Raw genomic sequence first — 17,892 nt, 5'->3', positions numbered from 1 at the left:
ATCAAACTTGCTTTGATCTGCCTGGAGTGCGCAGCCACTGCCCCTCCCCCGAGAGTACTGCTTTACCGCATTATATCTGAATTTGTGTTATGTTGGGTCACGTTATATTGGGGTAGAGGTGTATAAGTTAGAGATCACAACTGGTTTTTATTACTCATCTCCCATGTTGGCTTGGTTGGGCAGTAGTGGATTCAGTTACCTTTCTTCTAATTGTGCAGAGCATTAATTCCTGTAGAGCAGAGTCTTCAGTTCTAGAGCTTAGTCTTCATTAGGAATGTTATCCTACAATTTCACGCCATGATCACTGATTGAGCATCAGCAGCAGGAGCGTTAGTGTAGATAAGGCTTCAAGCTGACATCACAATTTTAGCTACTATTTCATTGAGCCCTGGTCTACACTGCAAACTTATGTTGGTCTAACTGTTGCTCAGGGGTGTGGACAATCCACAGCTGTGAGCAATGAGGTTATACCATCCAAACTCCTTTTTGAGCTCATGATCCATTTGTAAATGTTTATGGCCTGTCATGACCCAGTAAATAGTCTGGGGGTGGAGCCCTGGGATGGTTTCAGTCGAGTCCTCGCCCCCCACCCCCCGAGTGATTTGGGTTGGGTCCTGCCCTGTACTCACCTGACAGTGGTGGCTCCTGCAGCTTCTTTGCTGTGGGGCTGGCTGGGGTTGGCTCTGGGCGCTGCAACCTCCGGGATTGCATCGCTGCTCAGGTTTGGCCCCGCCCCACTGACTGGACCAAGATTGTGTGAGTAGAGTTGTGACTTGGCTCATGGAGTTTTAGTGTGACTTACTCAAATTTGGCCTACCCAGACTCCTGACATCATGACAGTTGGGCCACAGCACAGTGGTGCTGGGACCCCAGAAGTTGTAGTGCCTGGCACAGGGAGATGAACCCAACCAGCCCTGTAGGACAGGGGCTACCATGTGACCCTTTGAAACATTCTGGCAACCTAATTTTGGGTTCTGATCCATGGGTTGAGAAACCCTGTACTAGCGCCCCCCCCCCATCGTTGTTACCACAGTAGAGCTAAAATTTTCATAGTGATATTGGAAACTTTATGGGGGAAGAATCCTAGTATAGGCACAGCCTTGAGATGTTTTGCCTCCTACATCTTTTGTCTCTTCCCTATATTCTAAATTGATAGGTAATTTTTATTTCTCTTAGAAAACTTGCCACTGTTTTGACTTTCAGTTAATTGATTTTACTGGTTGATAGCCATTTGATTTGGAACTTGCATCATCTGTTTGAAGTAATTTGATAATTACAGTGTGCAAATGAATTGCTGGCTGTCTCATCTGATTTTGTTTTCTGAAGCATATTTTATCTATTTTCAAGTTGATGAGTTTACCGATATTTTAATATAGTAGGCCACATTGTAAAAGGCCGCCAACTTGAAAATCACATTTTTACCTGAAAATCTCGTTCTTGCTATTAAAAATAATACCTACAACTTTTAAAATGGAAAGACAAAAGAAAAATGTATTTAATTTTTTCTGTTTATTTTGCACTTTTGACTGCAGTATCTATGCAGCTGGCAAAGGTAGAGTGCTAGCAGGACAATAGGCAGAGTTAAGTCTGCTCTTGCAGACACACTTGCACACAAATAGCTTGTGAACTGCGCTAACAGTGAATTGAGAGATTATAATTATTATTTTTGCAAGTGTAGATGCAGCCCAATAGTGTGTTTAACATCAATGGTAGCAGACAGGGAGGGAGCAGTGAGCCTGATTGTGCTTCACAGATTGTGTTTCATGGAAACATCAAACAAGATGAGTTGATAGACTTCAGTTCTTCTGCAGCATCCAAACTGGGATAGACATAAGGGAGTTCAGCTTGAAGTATGTGTAATCATAGTTTATATTTTAAGGAAATTATTACAGTACTATAAAAATCCAGCATTTTACTTTTATGTGAATCTAGTGCTGTATTTTTGACATAATGAGGTGGTCACTTTTCTATGAGAGAACGTGAATAACTGCTGAGAGTGAGATGTCTCTTGGAACTGTGGACCTTATTCATAAGGAATAGGACCTGGTTTCTGAAAATAAATTTGCATCTGAAAAAAGAGGAATGACGGAGAATGAGGTTGTTTTTTTTGTTTTTGTTTTTTACCATTTTTTTTTCTTTTGGAGCTTACTGCGAGTTTGTTGGAGATCTGAAGAGGCAGCAAGGCAGGCTGTTCCACTACCTCATCTCTGAACTGCTAGGTGAATGACTCTCATGTTTTCCCCTCTGTGATAATCAGGCTTTTGTTTCCACCCAGCTGTACTTAGCTGAAAGTAGAAACTATGGTAAATTCCTGAGATCAGGGAAAAATAAGGCAAACAGCAGTGTTTTCACCTTTTTGCTGTTCTGTGGCATATGACCTTTATCAAACCCACATCCAGGTGAAGATATTTTGATTTAGGCTAATGATTACTCCTGTGTGAGATCTTGCAGTATAATTTTTTGCAGTTCATCTGTTGGTTATAATGGAAAGGAGATTGCTGGCATGGCTGTGCAGAATAGTTGCTTACCATTAAACTGTGAAACTGATGGCAAAGTGGAAGCCATTCTGAAACATTGGCACTGACTGTGTTGTGTTTTAGCTACTGCAGTTTTACTGCCAGCTGGAATGTCTACCTTAAGTCAGTTGCTACAGGATGACATGGTTTGTATACTTTGCTTAGATGGCGAAGAAAGTCTTGACTAATACACTTATGAGACACAACAACAGGAATCGGAAGACTCCTCAGAGTATGCCAAAATTCTCTTCAATCTGCCTCCAATCTGTAAAATTTTGTGGGGATTTTTATTTATAATCGGGCTTATTATTTATTTTTATATCGTATGTCAAGAGACACAAAGGATCACTGAAAAAATGTTTGGCTTTCTAACCTGCCTTTGCTGCAGATAGAACAAGTAGAAACAGGAAACGGTTTCACAAATCACACAGGCACAATGTTTCTTAGTTTCTAGCAATATAACTGTCTTTTCTCTCTAGTTTTTAAGATAGTTAAATATTCACATGGAAAATAGTCATGTTCAGAAGTAAGGTACAAAGATTAAGTTTTCCCATCTGTTGAGAGTGTTCCCACCACCTGGAAAGGATGTTATCAATCTGAATTAGTAAACATTGTAGACTTTTTAAAGCACTTTACATACATGCTATGTTAGAGGTATGTTCAGCTGCACTAATTTAGAAAATTAGTTGGCTGTTTCTAGTGTGATCAACAGTGAAAATATTCTCTTCTGTTTAATATCAAGTTAAGATGATTGCAGGAAGCTCAAACTTCTTTCAGTACTATTGTTTGTTTCAGTAGCTATCTGCCTTAATTACAGTACTGTGTCCCTTGGTTATAACACCCAACATAGTCTTGTAACATAGACATAACTGAAGCACTTCTGAAGCTTGCCACAGCCTTGGATATCACTAAGTTTAGTGCAAAACCTTGGACTTTACCATGCCCTGTTCTAAATGCCAAACTGTGTCAAACTTAGAGCGTGCTGTTGAGTTTTAACTAGGTCCAGCCAAATGATATGCCAGTTGACTGTCAAAGCAAAGGCAAACAAGAAATTATGTTACTTCTGGGTTTGTCTTTTCTCTTTCCAATAACTGGAAAAGTGTTTGACCCAAAGATAATTTAAATAACCTTTCTGACTACTTTGAAGAAAGGGATAAGGAAGATAACGATTGGCTCATTGTTTCTGAAGAGCCTAAAGTTTAACAATTCCCATGGTTGGAATCTCTCAGAAAACTGGGACGCCTCTTAAAACATATGTTCTACCATGTATAGCTTCTTCTGATAACGTCTGTTTGTGAAGTAACTCTTATTTTTGTGCATGTTTATAGAGATGAAGGCTTCACTCTTGTGGTTTTTCTTTTGAAATATAGCTGTTGAAGAAGACACAAAGACTCTAAGCCAATTGCACAAAGTTTCCCAAGGCCTATTAGATTCCAATTTTAAACTGAAAGTTTAATGTAGCTCAGTGAAAGTGAGTGTGCTGTGAATTTTCTAACTAGAATTGGGTGTAATGTACTTTCCAGTGATGCCCCTCTTCCCAACTCTTTAAACAATGTAACTGTAACTTGTCAATATCACTTTCTTGCCCCTCTCTCTCCACTGCTGCTGTTTGCCACAAGTGCTCACCTAATGGACCACAGTTGCAAGTGTATTTTTAGGTCTCACTGATATTCTCTGGGCTCCCTGCTTGTGATGAGACTGCATTCTCTACTTTTTCTCCAAGGAATCATTAACCTTTAATCTTGAAAAGAGAATAGTAGAAGAGCCTTTTTTTATTTTGTGTACTTGGTTTGTCATCAGGCATTTAATTAGCATTTATGTACAGAGCACACATTTCATAATAATCTGTAAATATTATTAAAATACTGTGAAGACCACTTCTTAAATTGTTAAGTTGGTTTGGAGGTGATAGTGGTGGAGATACAATCGCTCACCAGATATTGAGATATGGCTGAATCTTGTAGCCTTAGAAATCTGCACTTCTGTTTTATTCAGTTGCTTTGCATTTACTAATTTGCATCTTCTGAGCTCTTACTGCTATTATTATTACTTAAAATGTCTGGTTTCTTCTATCTAAATGTTTTAAAATGTACTGTGACTCCGAAGGTTTGGCCTCTTAACTACTGGGGGAGTGGCAGGCCTCTGCTATCGCAGGGGAAACCAAAGAGTTTTCTGGTTCTGTAGCAGATGGGTCATAAAATGGGTGGGAAGCAAGTGGCTAAAATGAGTGCAGGGGTCGAGAGTGCCTGGATATCTCATTAGGGCAAGGGAGCTGGGGTGGCGGGGGGGCAGGGGAGGTGATCTTCAGCTGCCTTTGTATTCCTCCACCCTACACAGTCATTAGATCTGTGAATGAAGGGGGGGTTCTTTCTACCAATAACATTCCCCAAAAAATCTCTGCTGCACTAAATGCCCCCTGTTGTATGTAATATGTTTTCTAAGATGTTTTGTTAGACTAAATCTTTTCTCAATTAACCTGATGTTGTTTCAGATATAGATAGATAGTGGTTGTTCTGCTGTGTTCTAGGAGCTTGTTCACGAGAACATGCAATAGTATTTTTCAAATGTCCACTTCCTAATTCCAAGTCCTTTTTTATACACTTGATTAAATGAACAGGTCCTGTAACTGCCTTCTTTGTGAATTTATGATTTTTCAGATCTGAGATCCTGATTTTTTTTTAACACAGCATTTTACTTTGTGTTCTCTGACACAAAAGGTGTTACAGAGAGACAAAGTGAGTGAGGTAATATATTTTATTGGACCAGCTTCTGTTGGTGAGAGAGAGAAGCTTTCAGCCAAAAAGAGTTCTTTTTCAGGGCTTGGAAGCTTGTCTCTTCACCAACAGATGTCCAATAAAAGATATCTCACCTACCTTGTATCCTGGGACCCAGATGGCTACAACTACACTACATACATCAAAGGTGAAAAAGGCTGTTGTTCCCTGAAATCATAGGGGAATATGGGTCGGGGCATATCTGGTTAAAAGTTAACTTTTGGTCGGGGCAGTATAAACGTCCTAAAGAGTCGCAAAGATAACATAGTGGGCAGGATTAACAGGTAGATTTAGCTGGGGAGGTCAGCAATATTATTTGTTTGTTTGGGAAAACCAGCTGGGCTGGTATTCACTGTTGTTTTGTTATAAAAGAGAAAAAGCATGCTGAACTGTGGTTCCTTTTTTTAACTACTTTGCTTTGAATGAGTGGTCTAACTGGGTTGATGTTACAGCTGGTTTCAGTAAGATAGAAAACAGGAGAGTGTGTGGAACAAGCAAATCTTAGGCCATGGCTACACTTACAGTTCTGCAGCGCTGGTAGTTACAGCTGTGTTCGTACAGCTGTGTAGGGCCAGTGCTCCAGTGTGGCCACACTGACAGCTACCAGCGCTGCAGTGTGGCCACATTTGCAGCACTTGCAGCGCTGTTGGGAGTGGTGCATTGTGGGCAGCTATCCCACAGAACACCTCGTCCCATTTTGGCGCTGTGGCTTGTGGGAAGGGGACGGAAGGGTGCGGGTCTTTCCACTTCCTGTTCCAACGCCCCGTGTTGCTTTGCTACACTTTCCGAGCAGTTTGGCGGCATTGTGAGTCTGCAGCGCGATTTCTGTTACAAATGGAGCCCGAGCTGCTGAGGACCTTGCTGATGAATGTTGCCAGCACATCACGCATGGCAGTGGAGCTATTCCTTCAGCTGCAAAGTGACAGTGAGGAGTCAAACGATGATATTGATTCACCTGACGCTCAAGACAGTAAATTGCTTGTGGCAGTAACAGACGTGCTCAGCACCGTGGAACGGCGCTTTTGGGCTCGGGGAAACGAGCACTGAGTGGTGGGATCACATCGTCCTGCAAGTCTGGGATGACGAGCAGTGGCTGCAGAACTTTCGGATGAGAAAAGCCACTTTCATGGGACTGTGTGCTGAGCTCGCCCCTACCCTGCGGCGCAGGGACACGAGATTGAGAGCTGCCCTGCCAGTGGAGAAGCGGGTGGCTATTGCAATCTGGAAGCTGGCAACTCCAGACAGCTACCGATCGGTGGCGAACCAGTTTGGAGTGGGAAAGTCCACCGTTGAAATAGTGCTGATGCAAGTTTGCACAGCCATTAATCGCACCCTGCTAAGAAGAACTGTGACTCTGGGGAACATGCAGGACATTGTGGATGGCTTTGCACAAATGGGTTTCCCTAACTGGAGGGGCAATAGATGGGACGCATATTCCTATTCTGGCACCACCCCACCTGGCATCAGAGTATATTAATCGCAAGGGGTATTTCTCCGTGGTTTTCCAAGCGCTTTTGGATCACCGTGGGTGTTTCACTGACATTTACTCAGGATGGCCTGGAAAGGTGCCTGATGCACGCATCTTTCGGAACAGTGCCTAGTTCAGGAAGCTGATGGCCGGGACTTTTTTCCCAGACCGCAAGATCACAGTAGGGGACGTCGAAATGCCCACTGTGATCCTTGGAGACTCCGCTTACCCCTTAATGCCATGGCTCATGAAACCGTATACAGGGAAGCTTGACAGGAGCAAGGACCGGTTCAACTACAGGCTGAGCCAGTGCAGAATGACTGTGGAGTGTGCTTTTGGCCGTTTGAAAACCCGCTGGTGTTGTCTTTATGGGAAGCTAGATTTGGGGGAAAGCAGCATCTCTGCTGTTATATCCGCATGCTGTACCCTCCATAATATTTGTGAAGGGAAGGGTGAAAGATTCAGTGAGGAATGGACCTCCGAGGTTCGACGCCTAGAGGCTGAATTTGCACAGCCAGAGAGCAGGGCTACTAGAGAGGCCCAGCAAAGGGCTTCAAGGGTTAGGGATGCCTTAAGGGAGCAATTTGATGCTGAGAGCCAACAGTAATGTTTGGTGCCTTTGCTGTGCTCATTTTTCCCTTGGGGTACAGTGTTTACCACTTTCTGCAATAATAAAAACTATTGTAAAAGCCATGAAATCCTTTATTCAAAATACAGTACATAAAAGGGCAGGGGAGTAGGGTGGTGGACTGTACATTCAGAGGTTTGAATATGTCCTGCTTGGATTGCTATTCAATGTCTGCTGCACTTCAGGATTAATATGCTGCAGCGTCATGGGGGTGGAGTGCACAGGGTAAGGATTGTAGTTATCAGGGCTGGTAGGTGATCGTACAGGTGTTGGGGGAAGCTGGGGGTAGTAAGAAACAGGCTGCTGGAGAAGGGTGTTTTGTGGAAATACTGGGGAACAAGAAAGAGAGCTTTGGGAGGGGTATGGGTTACCACGGTACAGATCTGCCTGCATGGCTACGAGAGACTGGAAAGAGTCAGTTTGGCGAGCCAGGAGGCTTATCAACTGCTTCGAGGTTTTTCTGGTAGCCAATTCCTTTCTCCTGCTTTGTGTTTGCCTCCACTCATGCATTTTCTCTCGCCATTCCTGCGTCTTCCTACTTTCTCTGGCGTACTGATTCATAACTGCTTTGATCAATTCTTCTTTTGATTTTCGCAGATTTTTCCTCAAGTTCTGCAAGTGACGGGCAGGCGGTGATCCGGCTGCGTTATTCAAGGTCACTTAAAAAAACATAGATAGAAACATGTAATACACAGAGGCTACATTGTTTATTATCACACAGTGAAAGAGTTTGTAGACTTTTTGTAGCATCATTCCCACATACCTACATAGCACAGAGAGGCCACGGAAGCAAAGGCATGGCGAGCAATGGGGTGAGTGTTTTTGCCGCGACTTCACCTGGGAAGGGGAACTGCCTGATGGATCACTGGAGTTTCTCTGCACTGGGTAGAGGAAGGAGCTGGGGGCCTGCACAGGGGACAGGAGGGAACAGGAAGCTGCCGACCTGCAAGGGGAGGGGGGGGACTGCGAAGCTGCTGACCTGCGGGGAGGGGGGGACTGCAAAGCTGCCGACCTGCAAGGGGGGGCGACCGCGAAGCTGCCGACCTGCACGGGTGGGGGGACCGCGAACCTGGAGCCCTGCACTGAGCAGTATCCCTACATTCTCAACAGGGTTTCCTACTGCCAGATATATCACTGCTGCGTGTTACCTGGCAAGAGAGAGAGGATCTTCTACAGCAATGTGGATTCCGCCCTGGTCCCTATGCAGCTTGCCTGTGTGCAGCGATGGTCCCCCCACCCCTCGCAGCACAGTGGCTTGGACGAGTTAGCCTGACCGGGACAAGGACCACGGTGGCTCTCCCTATAAACTTGCGCAAGCACATTGCCCACGCTCTGGCTGCAAGTTTTCGAGAGATTACCGAGGCCAATTACAGAGATGTGATAGAACAAATCAATGGGCTATTCCACATTTAGGCATGCATGCAGGCAGCCATAACCCCAACCCTCTTCTCCCAAAACATAAAATCTGCTTACCGGGAACACGCTCCTCTGCTTCTTCTTCACCAACAAGTTCCAGCTGCTGCGACTGGCTAGCCTCCTCCTGGCTTGAGAAGAGCTCCTGGCTGCATGCCTCCTGGGACTCCGCAGTGTCTCCCTCCACCCCAGTAGCCTCACTCTCCGCTTCCTCTACACCCTCCCCCACTTCTCCCTGCTCTGAACTCTCCATCGTGCTCCTTGGATTGGCAGTGGGGTCACACCCAAGTATGGCATCCAGCTCCTTGTAAAAACGGCAGGTCGTGGGGGCAGCTCCTGAGCGGCGATTTCCCTCACGGGCTTTGCAATAGGCATTGCGCAGCTCCTTTATTTTTACCCTGCACTGCAACGCGTCCCGTTCATGGCCCCTTAGCAGCAAGGACTTTGATATCTGCCCATAGGTATCATAATTTCTCCGGCTGGAGCGCAGCTGTGATTGCACAGCTTCCTCACCCCAAACACTGATGAGGTCCTGCAGCTCGGAAGTGTTCCATGCTGGGGCTCGTTTGGGGCATGGAGGCATGGTCACTGATTGATTGATTGCACTCCACACCTGGCTGAGCAAACAGGAAGGGGATTTTTAAAATTCCCGAGGCATTTAAAGGGGGGGGATCAGCTGAGCCCAGGGCAGTGGAGTGTGAAACGATGAGCAGAGTGGCTGAAAAGGTATGCTGGGGTACCTCCTTATACCCCGGAGGCCAGTAAAAGCGCTGTTGGTGTCCACACTTGCTGACCAGCACTTCATCACCAGCGCTGGAATCGCTACACCCGAGGCAGACCAGGTGTACAGCCAGCGCTGCAACCAGGGAGTTGCAGCGCTGGCTGTGGTTTGCAAGTGTGGCCACATCCTGAGTTGCAGCGCTGTAACCCCCTCACCAGTGCTGCAACTTTCCAGTGTAGCCAAGCCCTTAGTGTCCTTTCAGGAGGGAAAGTGTAAGATTTCTTTACACTTGTATGAATGTGAATGTATTTTTAAAGAACACATACAGAAATGAAATTCTGTTTCTAAATGACATGACTATGATTTCCTAAACAACTTTTTAATACTCTTAAGATTTTGCTGAGTCCTAAGAAAGTCACAAACACTCTAGCTTTGTGGTTCACTGTTTGAGGTGAGGCTTATTAGCATGTACTGTATGGAAACATTTTGCTGACTACTAGTTTGCCTGCAGCTATAATGAATGATTGTTTTCCTCTTGGTTTGAATGAGTGGTGTGGCGTCTGTGTTACTAAACATTGGCAAATTGAGTTGATGAATAAAACGCATGCTCAGTTGAGCTGTGCCCTTCTACCTACTTTACTGACAAACATGTGACTGCCTCAGAAATGTGGAAGAGGGGAATGCATGGAGCAGATTATTAAATTGGCTTCAGAGAATCAGAAAAGAATTCCCCTAAAGAAAAGGGCTTCAAGGAAGCTTTTTTTGGGGCTACACAGCCAGTATTTATTTTGAAAGTGCGTCTTTTTTATCCCTCCACCCCCCCCCAAAATAAAAGCAAGCAGTAGTTTTGGTTGGGAAGCTGCAGTTCCTCTCTTTATGAGGAAGGGCTTTAGATACAGGGATTTCCCTACAGTTCCCCTGAATTTCCACAGTACCTCCCCAGTGGGAGTTACATGCAGTGTTGCCAATTTAGTAATCTGTTGGGAATTTGAATGGAAATCGAAACATTAATGCATGTTTTAAAAGCATTTGCAGTATATGATAAAGTACTTGAACCTATTGTGTGTTTTCAGGTACAACACAGGCACTATTTGACCTCCTCCCCTTCCCCTTAGTATGAACAAAGACTAGCTTCCTCACCCAGCTGTTGTTTTTTCTGACAGTGTTGGTGTATTCATTTCAGGTGATATTGCCCAACCTAATAATTTCAAATTATGATTTGTAAGCAAGGTCTGAATGAGCTTTCCTATGACGGCTAATGATGAACCTGGAGGTGGGGGTGTGGGAAAGGATTCAGGACCAGACTCTATTTACATGAACACACCTATTCTGCCTAAGTATCCAGCAGACAGAGCTGTGTTTCCCAAGTGATCAATTTTGGCTGGTGTTGGGTTACAAATCACTTTAATATTGAATGTAGTGGTAATGAAATGTTGTTATCCTTGTTGTATAAGTAAAGGGCAGCAGAACTGTGCTTAGTCTATCCCGACTTAGGGGGTCATCCCTTAGTGCCAAATCTTTGCTGAGTCTGAAGCTCCTGATACATCTAGGCTTAGGTATTTCATGGCTGCAGGACTTCTGGACTTGCCACATCAGTTATGAAAGTAAAAAACTTTCCTGAGCCCCAGCACTTCTTTCATTACGAATTAAACACTGGTTACTCTTAACTGAACTGCACTCACTAAGCGAGAGTTTGGATGACAGATCCCAGTGGTGGGGGAAAGAGAGAGGGTGGGGATAGATGTTTTGCTTACTGGTGTGTACTCTGCCTAAGAGTTACAGGCACTATTTGACCTCCCCCCTTCCCCTGTTTAAAGATCGAGCTGATTAGGCTCCACTGAGAGTTTGTTTTATTTTGTTAAGTGACCACTAGAGCTGAAATAACTGATAATTAGGTCTCAGTGCTTAGACCCGCTGTAGGGTAGCGGTTCTGTGGAAGACCTTGGCCAGCCTGCACTAGCAGTGAGGTTTCACCACTGAGAGCTGAAATCACTCAAAGCTGGGTGGAACCTCAATAGACTGATTCATAGAGGTCATGGTGGCAGGTGACAGCAGGAGCAGTGGCGTGAACAGCGGCACAATGGACAACAGCGGCTGGAGTGAATGGCAAATGGCTGGAGGAATGAGCAAGATGCATTCTCTCCCCTGCCGCCCTCAGGGTGGAAGGTGAACTCATGCGAAAGCACCTCTGAACTCTGAGTGTCCATTGACCAAGGACAACAATGAGTGAGGTGCAGTGGAGGGAGAAGGGAGGAGTACGTTAAAGGACCATTTGTTTGTTGGACTATGTTTGAGTGACTTTGTTTCAGAATGCTAGATTTGTGACTGGGAAACTTATATAAATATACATTTTCTAGTAGGCCAAGATTTCTAAAATGTGTTATTTGCCAAGGTCATTATCTCACAGTGTTGCTATCTCGTGAGGTTGTTATCTTGGGGAGTTTCTGTACTAAACATTTTATTATTACTTTTTACTGTAAGAATGACCATACTTAATCAGATCATTGGCCCAGTATCCTGTCTTTTGACATTGGCCAGTGCTAAGTGCTTCAAAGGGAATGAAAAGAATAGAGCAATTATCAAATGATCCATCCCCTGTTGTCCACTCTCAGCTTCTGGAGAACAAAGGCTAGGGACATTCAGAACATAGTGTTGCATCTCTGCCCATCCTGCTAATAGCCATTGATGGACCTATCCTCCATGAATTTATCTAGTTCTTTTTTGAACCCTGTTATAGTTTTTGCCTTCTCAACACCCCCTGGCAAAAAGTTCCATGGGTTGATTGTGTGTTGTATGAAGAAATACTTCCTTTTGTTTGTTTTAAACCTGCTGCCTATTACTTTTATTGGGTGACCCCTAGTTCTTGTGTTATATAAAGTATTAAATAACATTTCCTTATTCACTTTTTCCACATCAGTCAAGATTTTATAGACCTCTGGCATATCCCCTGAGTTGTCTCTTTTCCAAGCTGAAAAGTCCCAATCTTATTAATCTCTCCTCATGTGGAAGCTGTTCCATATCCTTAATCATTTTAGTTGCCTTTATCTGTGCCTTTTCCAACTGCAATATATCTATTTTTGAAATGGGGCGACCAGAACTGCACGCAGTAGTCAAGATGTTGGCATACCATGAATTTATATAGTAAAAGTGAAGGAGCTTGGTTTGCCAGACTGATCAGCGAACCGATGCTGACAGCCTTTGTGAAAAGGCTGCAAAATACCAAGCCTCTGGACTTCATAAACATGCAGAAAACCTTATAAACCAATCACTGTGAGAACCAATTTAGAAGTACTTCATAAGGCTGTTAATAAGACAACACAGTTTATGCAAACAAACGTGGCTGTCGCATCATACTTTCTATTTAACCAAGAGAGACTACAAACTGGGGACCAATGTTAAGTGCATTGTCACTTGTTAATTCTGAAATTGGACATTGATTCCAACCAACACCAGCAGATGCTCACTATCTTTCTGTAAGAAACTCAACTGACTGGTTAGAAGCATGTGGTGCAACAGTGAAAGACTCAGCAGTTGAAAAAGTGAAGAACTCTTACCGCATTCAGAAAATGTGCATACATGGCCGATTAATCCACTGATGCAAATGGGTGTCAAGTATTAAGTCATTGCGTAGGTTATCTTGATGTCAGTGGTAGGCCAATAGATGCATTTCTAGATGTTCTGGTTATAGAAGAGATATCAGCTGTATCTGTGACAACCCACATCTTAGAAGAGTTAAATGCTTTTAAATTGAATCGCAAACAGATTTGCTGCTTTTAGCATTTGATGGAGTTGCAAACTTCTCTGGAAGACATAGTCGAATACAAAGCTTTGCTCAGAGAAAAGTGTAATCCTAATCTCTCCTAAACACACGGCAGAGGCCATCTTCTCCAACTAGCACTAGTCAAGCTGCAGAATCTTCAAAAGACATTTGAAAAAGCCTTAAATTTAATGTGTTCGTTATACTTATTTTTCAGCAAGAGTCCAAAAGGACTGAACATCTTGGAAAAAATAGATACACTAGGATTGAAGTTCAAATGAGTCCAACCTGAGAAAACCTGCTGGCTTTCTCATGAGCAATCCTTGGCTGTTGTCTTAAAAGTACAGCAACTGTTATTGACTTTGGAAAGTATCTAGCAAGATGGGATGGATCTAAGTAGTGAGGCTGGTGAATTACTTTTGCTACTAAGTTCAGAGAAGACTATTGCCATTCTCTCTTGCAAGTCTAGTCGTTGAAACCACTTGAGTTATTAAATAATGCCATCCAGGCATCTAGTACAACAGTAGTAGATCTTTGTCCAGCAATAGAAGCCACACTTAGATCAATTGGCGAGAGAGCCATTGAAGACATACTGCAAGAAGCAAAGACTTCAATTCAGAAGTTGACTAATTAAGGCATTATAATGACTACTTCAGTAAAGAGGACAAAGTGTTTAAGCCAGCTGAAGAAGTACACAGACTTGATTCTTACAAATCTACAACAGTAACTTCTAGATTCTGCTAAACCTCTACTCAACTTTTACAGATGCCTGTCTTATAAAACACCAGCAGTTGAGTGGAGTGAGGCACTACCACCAATGGAGCTGCTGCGTGATCAGGATAGAACAGAGAATTTGAACGCAGAGTGGAATATCATATGATGAACGAACAAAGATTTGATTTCAACTTCTTTATCATCACTAGTGGTTCGACCCAATCTTTGTGCTATGTTTTCTGTGATGAAAGAAGTAGGAATTCATCTCTAGCTACTCCCAGTCACAACAGCTATAGTTGAACATTCTTTTTCCTTGCTGAATTTCCTCATTGTGTTCTGCAAAGAGATTCCTTCTAGTCTAATCATGAGCATATCACGAAGGACTGGAAGTACCAGACACGTGAGAAGCCACCAAAGATGAATGCACTGCATTCGAGAAGCTCATTAACAGAGTTGTGCAAAATTACAGCGGGAAACCAAGAAGGATATAGATGTAGTACATGCTTCATAGTAGGATTGAGTAGCTAACTTTAATTTGTGTGATGATTTTTGAAATATGAGTTAAATCTAATAAAATGGTCATGAAACATTTTTCAGTTTTTATTAATGTGCCATACAGCCCACCTTCGCCCTCATGGTCTCACCCCATGTCAACTATTCTCCCCCCCACACACACACACCTGTATATTCGAACACTACCACCCCGCTAATTTCAATTCCTGGGGAAAAGACTGTTGCTGAAGGAAAACTATTGCCATGAGATTTTCCGTGTCTCTAGGGGTGTAGTAATCTAAGCAGCAGACACTGTTTGTTTTCAGGGCTCATACTGATGAGGTGATTCTCATTGGATCACTTTTTTTCTTAAATCTGAACTTATGGAGAGGCTAGGTTATTTTTCCATGGGAGCTAATATGCCTGTATATTTGAGACATTCAGATTAAAAATATTTTTAAAATGTTTATTACCTAATCCCTTTATATTAAAACTAAAATCTTTTAAAATGAATATACTTTTCACTGTTGATGCTGTTTCATTTACTGGTTGTAATTCTCTTAGCTTATATAATGGAAAGAGCATAGCTGATTTCACTTTGAGATTCTCATGCACTAGCCCAGTGGTCCTCAACCTTTTCAACTATAAATCAGCCCATACACTCTTTTTAGTCTAATGATTTCTACCTTCTATCTTGTAATGCTCGAGGAGTCTTCTTTAGAATAGGTTTAACTACATTGCACTCATTAATGTGCTGATGAATTCACATGGCTAACTCCTGCTGAAAATATTCTAGTTTCTGGATTTCTCAATAATGAGTTTAGTAGGATGTAGGAAAAAAAATTGGGGAGAGAGGGTCTTTAGCTTACGATTTGTCTGCAGATTTGTTTTCTCCATAAAGTCAGATCTGTGTGGAGGGTTCTGCCAGTTGAAGGTGAATGTTCCAAGTACCTTTGTTCTAAGTAGCTGAAAAAGCTAACCCTGTATCTCTGTATATAGTTGAACAGAGAAAAGTTTACTTACTGCTTGCTCTATGCCACGGGTCGGCAACCTTTCAGAAGTGGTGTGCTGACTCTTCATTTATTCACTCTAATTTAAGGTTTCATGTGCCAGTAATACATTTTAACATTTTTAGAAGGTCTCGTTCTATAGTCTATAATATATAACTAAACTATTGCTGTATGTAAAATAAATAAGGTTTTTTAAAATGTTTAAGAAGTTTCATTTAAAATTAAATTAAATTAAAATGCAGAGCCCCTCGAACCAGTGGCCAGGACCTGGGCAGTGTGAGTGCCACTGAAAATCAGTTCGGGTGCCTTCTTTGGCACGCGTGCCATAGGTTGCCTACCACTGCTCTATACTATTTTCTGAATATAACTTGATTAGGCCATTATGCTGTTCCAACTGTATTCTAAGAATGTGTCTGCACTGCAGTTAGACACCTGCAGTTGGCCTGCGTCAGCTGACTTGGGGTTGCAGGACTCGGACTAGTGGGATGTTTAATTGCAGTATAGATGTTCAGGCTTGGGCTGCAGCCCAAGCTCTGTGACTCTCCCATCTCTCAGGGTCATAGCACCTGAGACCAAACATCTAAACTGCAATTAAACAGCCCCTGTAGCCCGAGTCAGCTGGCACGGGCCAGCCACCAGTTTTTGATTGCAGTGCAGACATACACTACCTCCATTCTGCAGATATACAAACCATTTGATTAATTTTACCAGTGAAAAAACCTAATATAATTGGGAGAAGATAAGACTCCTATTTATAGACTCATAAATTAAGGCCAGAAGGAGAACATTAGATCATCTACTGAGATTTCCTCTATTGCATGGGCCATCTGTCTGAAATAGGCCATATGGAATTGGGTAGTACTGTACATAATTGCAGCCCACTTCATGATCTCTCCCCAAAATATTGGGAAATTGAGCAAGCCAGGAATGTTTCTCTGGAAATGGAGTAGCTTCTGGACCAATAGTTCCTCTGGGGTAGTAAAATCAGATTTGTTTTATATAATTTTTAACTTTTTTCTTTTGGCAGAACACTTTTTGAAAATGGCAGAAGCCCATCAAGCGGTAGCATTTCAATTTACAGTAACTCCAGATGGGATTGACCTGCGAATGAGCCATGAGGCTCTCAGACAGATCTATCTTTCTGGTCTCCATTCCTGGAAAAAGAAGTTCATCAGATTCAAGGTACTGAGTTCATGTAGGTTTGAATGCATAATCCAAACCTATTTGGTATTTTTAAAACTTGCTTAGATTTTGCATGAGTAGAACTAAATATTGATGTAGCTATAGAAAATAATCATCATTCATCCTGATTTAATCAAAGTCTTTTTATTCTAACAGGCTGATTTTGTTCTCGGTTATAAGTGCAAACATTGAGTTATGCTGAAGAACTTAGCACTGAGCTATTTTACTGTTTCCACAAAATATCAGTATGTGAAGGCTAACATTGAGGCATTTTTATTGGCCTTTTATATATGAGGCCCAGGTACTGTTCTAAATTTTACTCCTGAGGGACTTCTGTGTTAAAAATTCTGTATATTTTTTGTCTCTACAACACCACATAATTAAACAAATTTCAATTATTTTGCTAATTTATTTCAAATACCTGTCAGTAAGTATGTCTGTAACAATACAGACAACAAAAGAGATTACCCCAGGAGTAGAGAGTGAATGAAACCCCTATGACAACCCAGTTCCTGATTCTCTGTTATGCTTTTGTTGAACTCCTCGCTATAGGTGTGTCAGCATGCCAACTGGGCACATTTTTGGGGGCCTGTGGTCTCAGACACCCATACTCTCTACCTGTATGGCGTTCCCCAGTCCAGACACCTGTACCCCCCAGGGAAGAGTTGCATGATGTGCCCCTAGACACCCGCCCCCTGTACCACCCAGGAATCCAGAGAGAGACAGCCTGATGTTGAGTCCTGGGCATGTACAGAGTTTCCTGCATGCTGCCTCCTTACTTCAGGATGTGCTGGGAACCCTCTAGCATCCCCTTTCCCTCCTTCCCCGGCAGTGTCCTGTATTTGTGAGCTGGAGAACTGGGCTCTGCTGGGTCCAGCCGCCCCTAATGGCAGGCAGCGCTCTGCAGCACCATTCTGCAGGGGGAAATGAAATTCTGCACAGAACATTAATTCTGTGCTAATTTTGCTTTGTACAGTGGTGCAGAATTCCCCCACAAGTAAAATTAAATAAATCTAATGGTAGGATTCCTCCTTCACTCTTCAGTTAACAATAGTCCAAATCCCAAAATACCCAGAAGTAGCATAACATGGGTTGTCACATTTGGTGGTCATATTGTTAATGAGAAGACCAGGAGTGAACTAACATAGTGTTTAAATTAGAGTAGGTAGTCATTTCAGATTGGAAGACTGGGACCTAGAAGAGCCAAAATTTTGTTT

At 42.9% G+C, this 17,892-nt stretch overlaps 1 protein-coding gene across 1 annotated transcript in view; it reads left to right on the top strand.

Annotated features, from left to right (window-relative positions):
* Positions 1–17,892, top strand: part of CPT1A (carnitine palmitoyltransferase 1A) — an 85,690-nt gene that overhangs the window by 11,384 nt on the left and 56,414 nt on the right. Inside the window, 1 exon segment of the mRNA XM_030560735.1 lies at positions 16,521–16,675. Coding sequence (XP_030416595.1) covers positions 16,535–16,675 — 141 coding nt within the window. The 5' untranslated portion in view covers positions 16,521–16,534.

The sequence above is a fragment of the Gopherus evgoodei genome, chromosome 4 (genome assembly GCF_007399415.2).
Source record: "Gopherus evgoodei ecotype Sinaloan lineage chromosome 4, rGopEvg1_v1.p, whole genome shotgun sequence".
NCBI classification, from domain to species: domain Eukaryota; kingdom Metazoa; phylum Chordata; order Testudines; family Testudinidae; genus Gopherus; species Gopherus evgoodei.
Note: the sequence above shows the minus strand (reverse complement) of the source record. Positions and strands in the feature narration are given on the sequence as shown.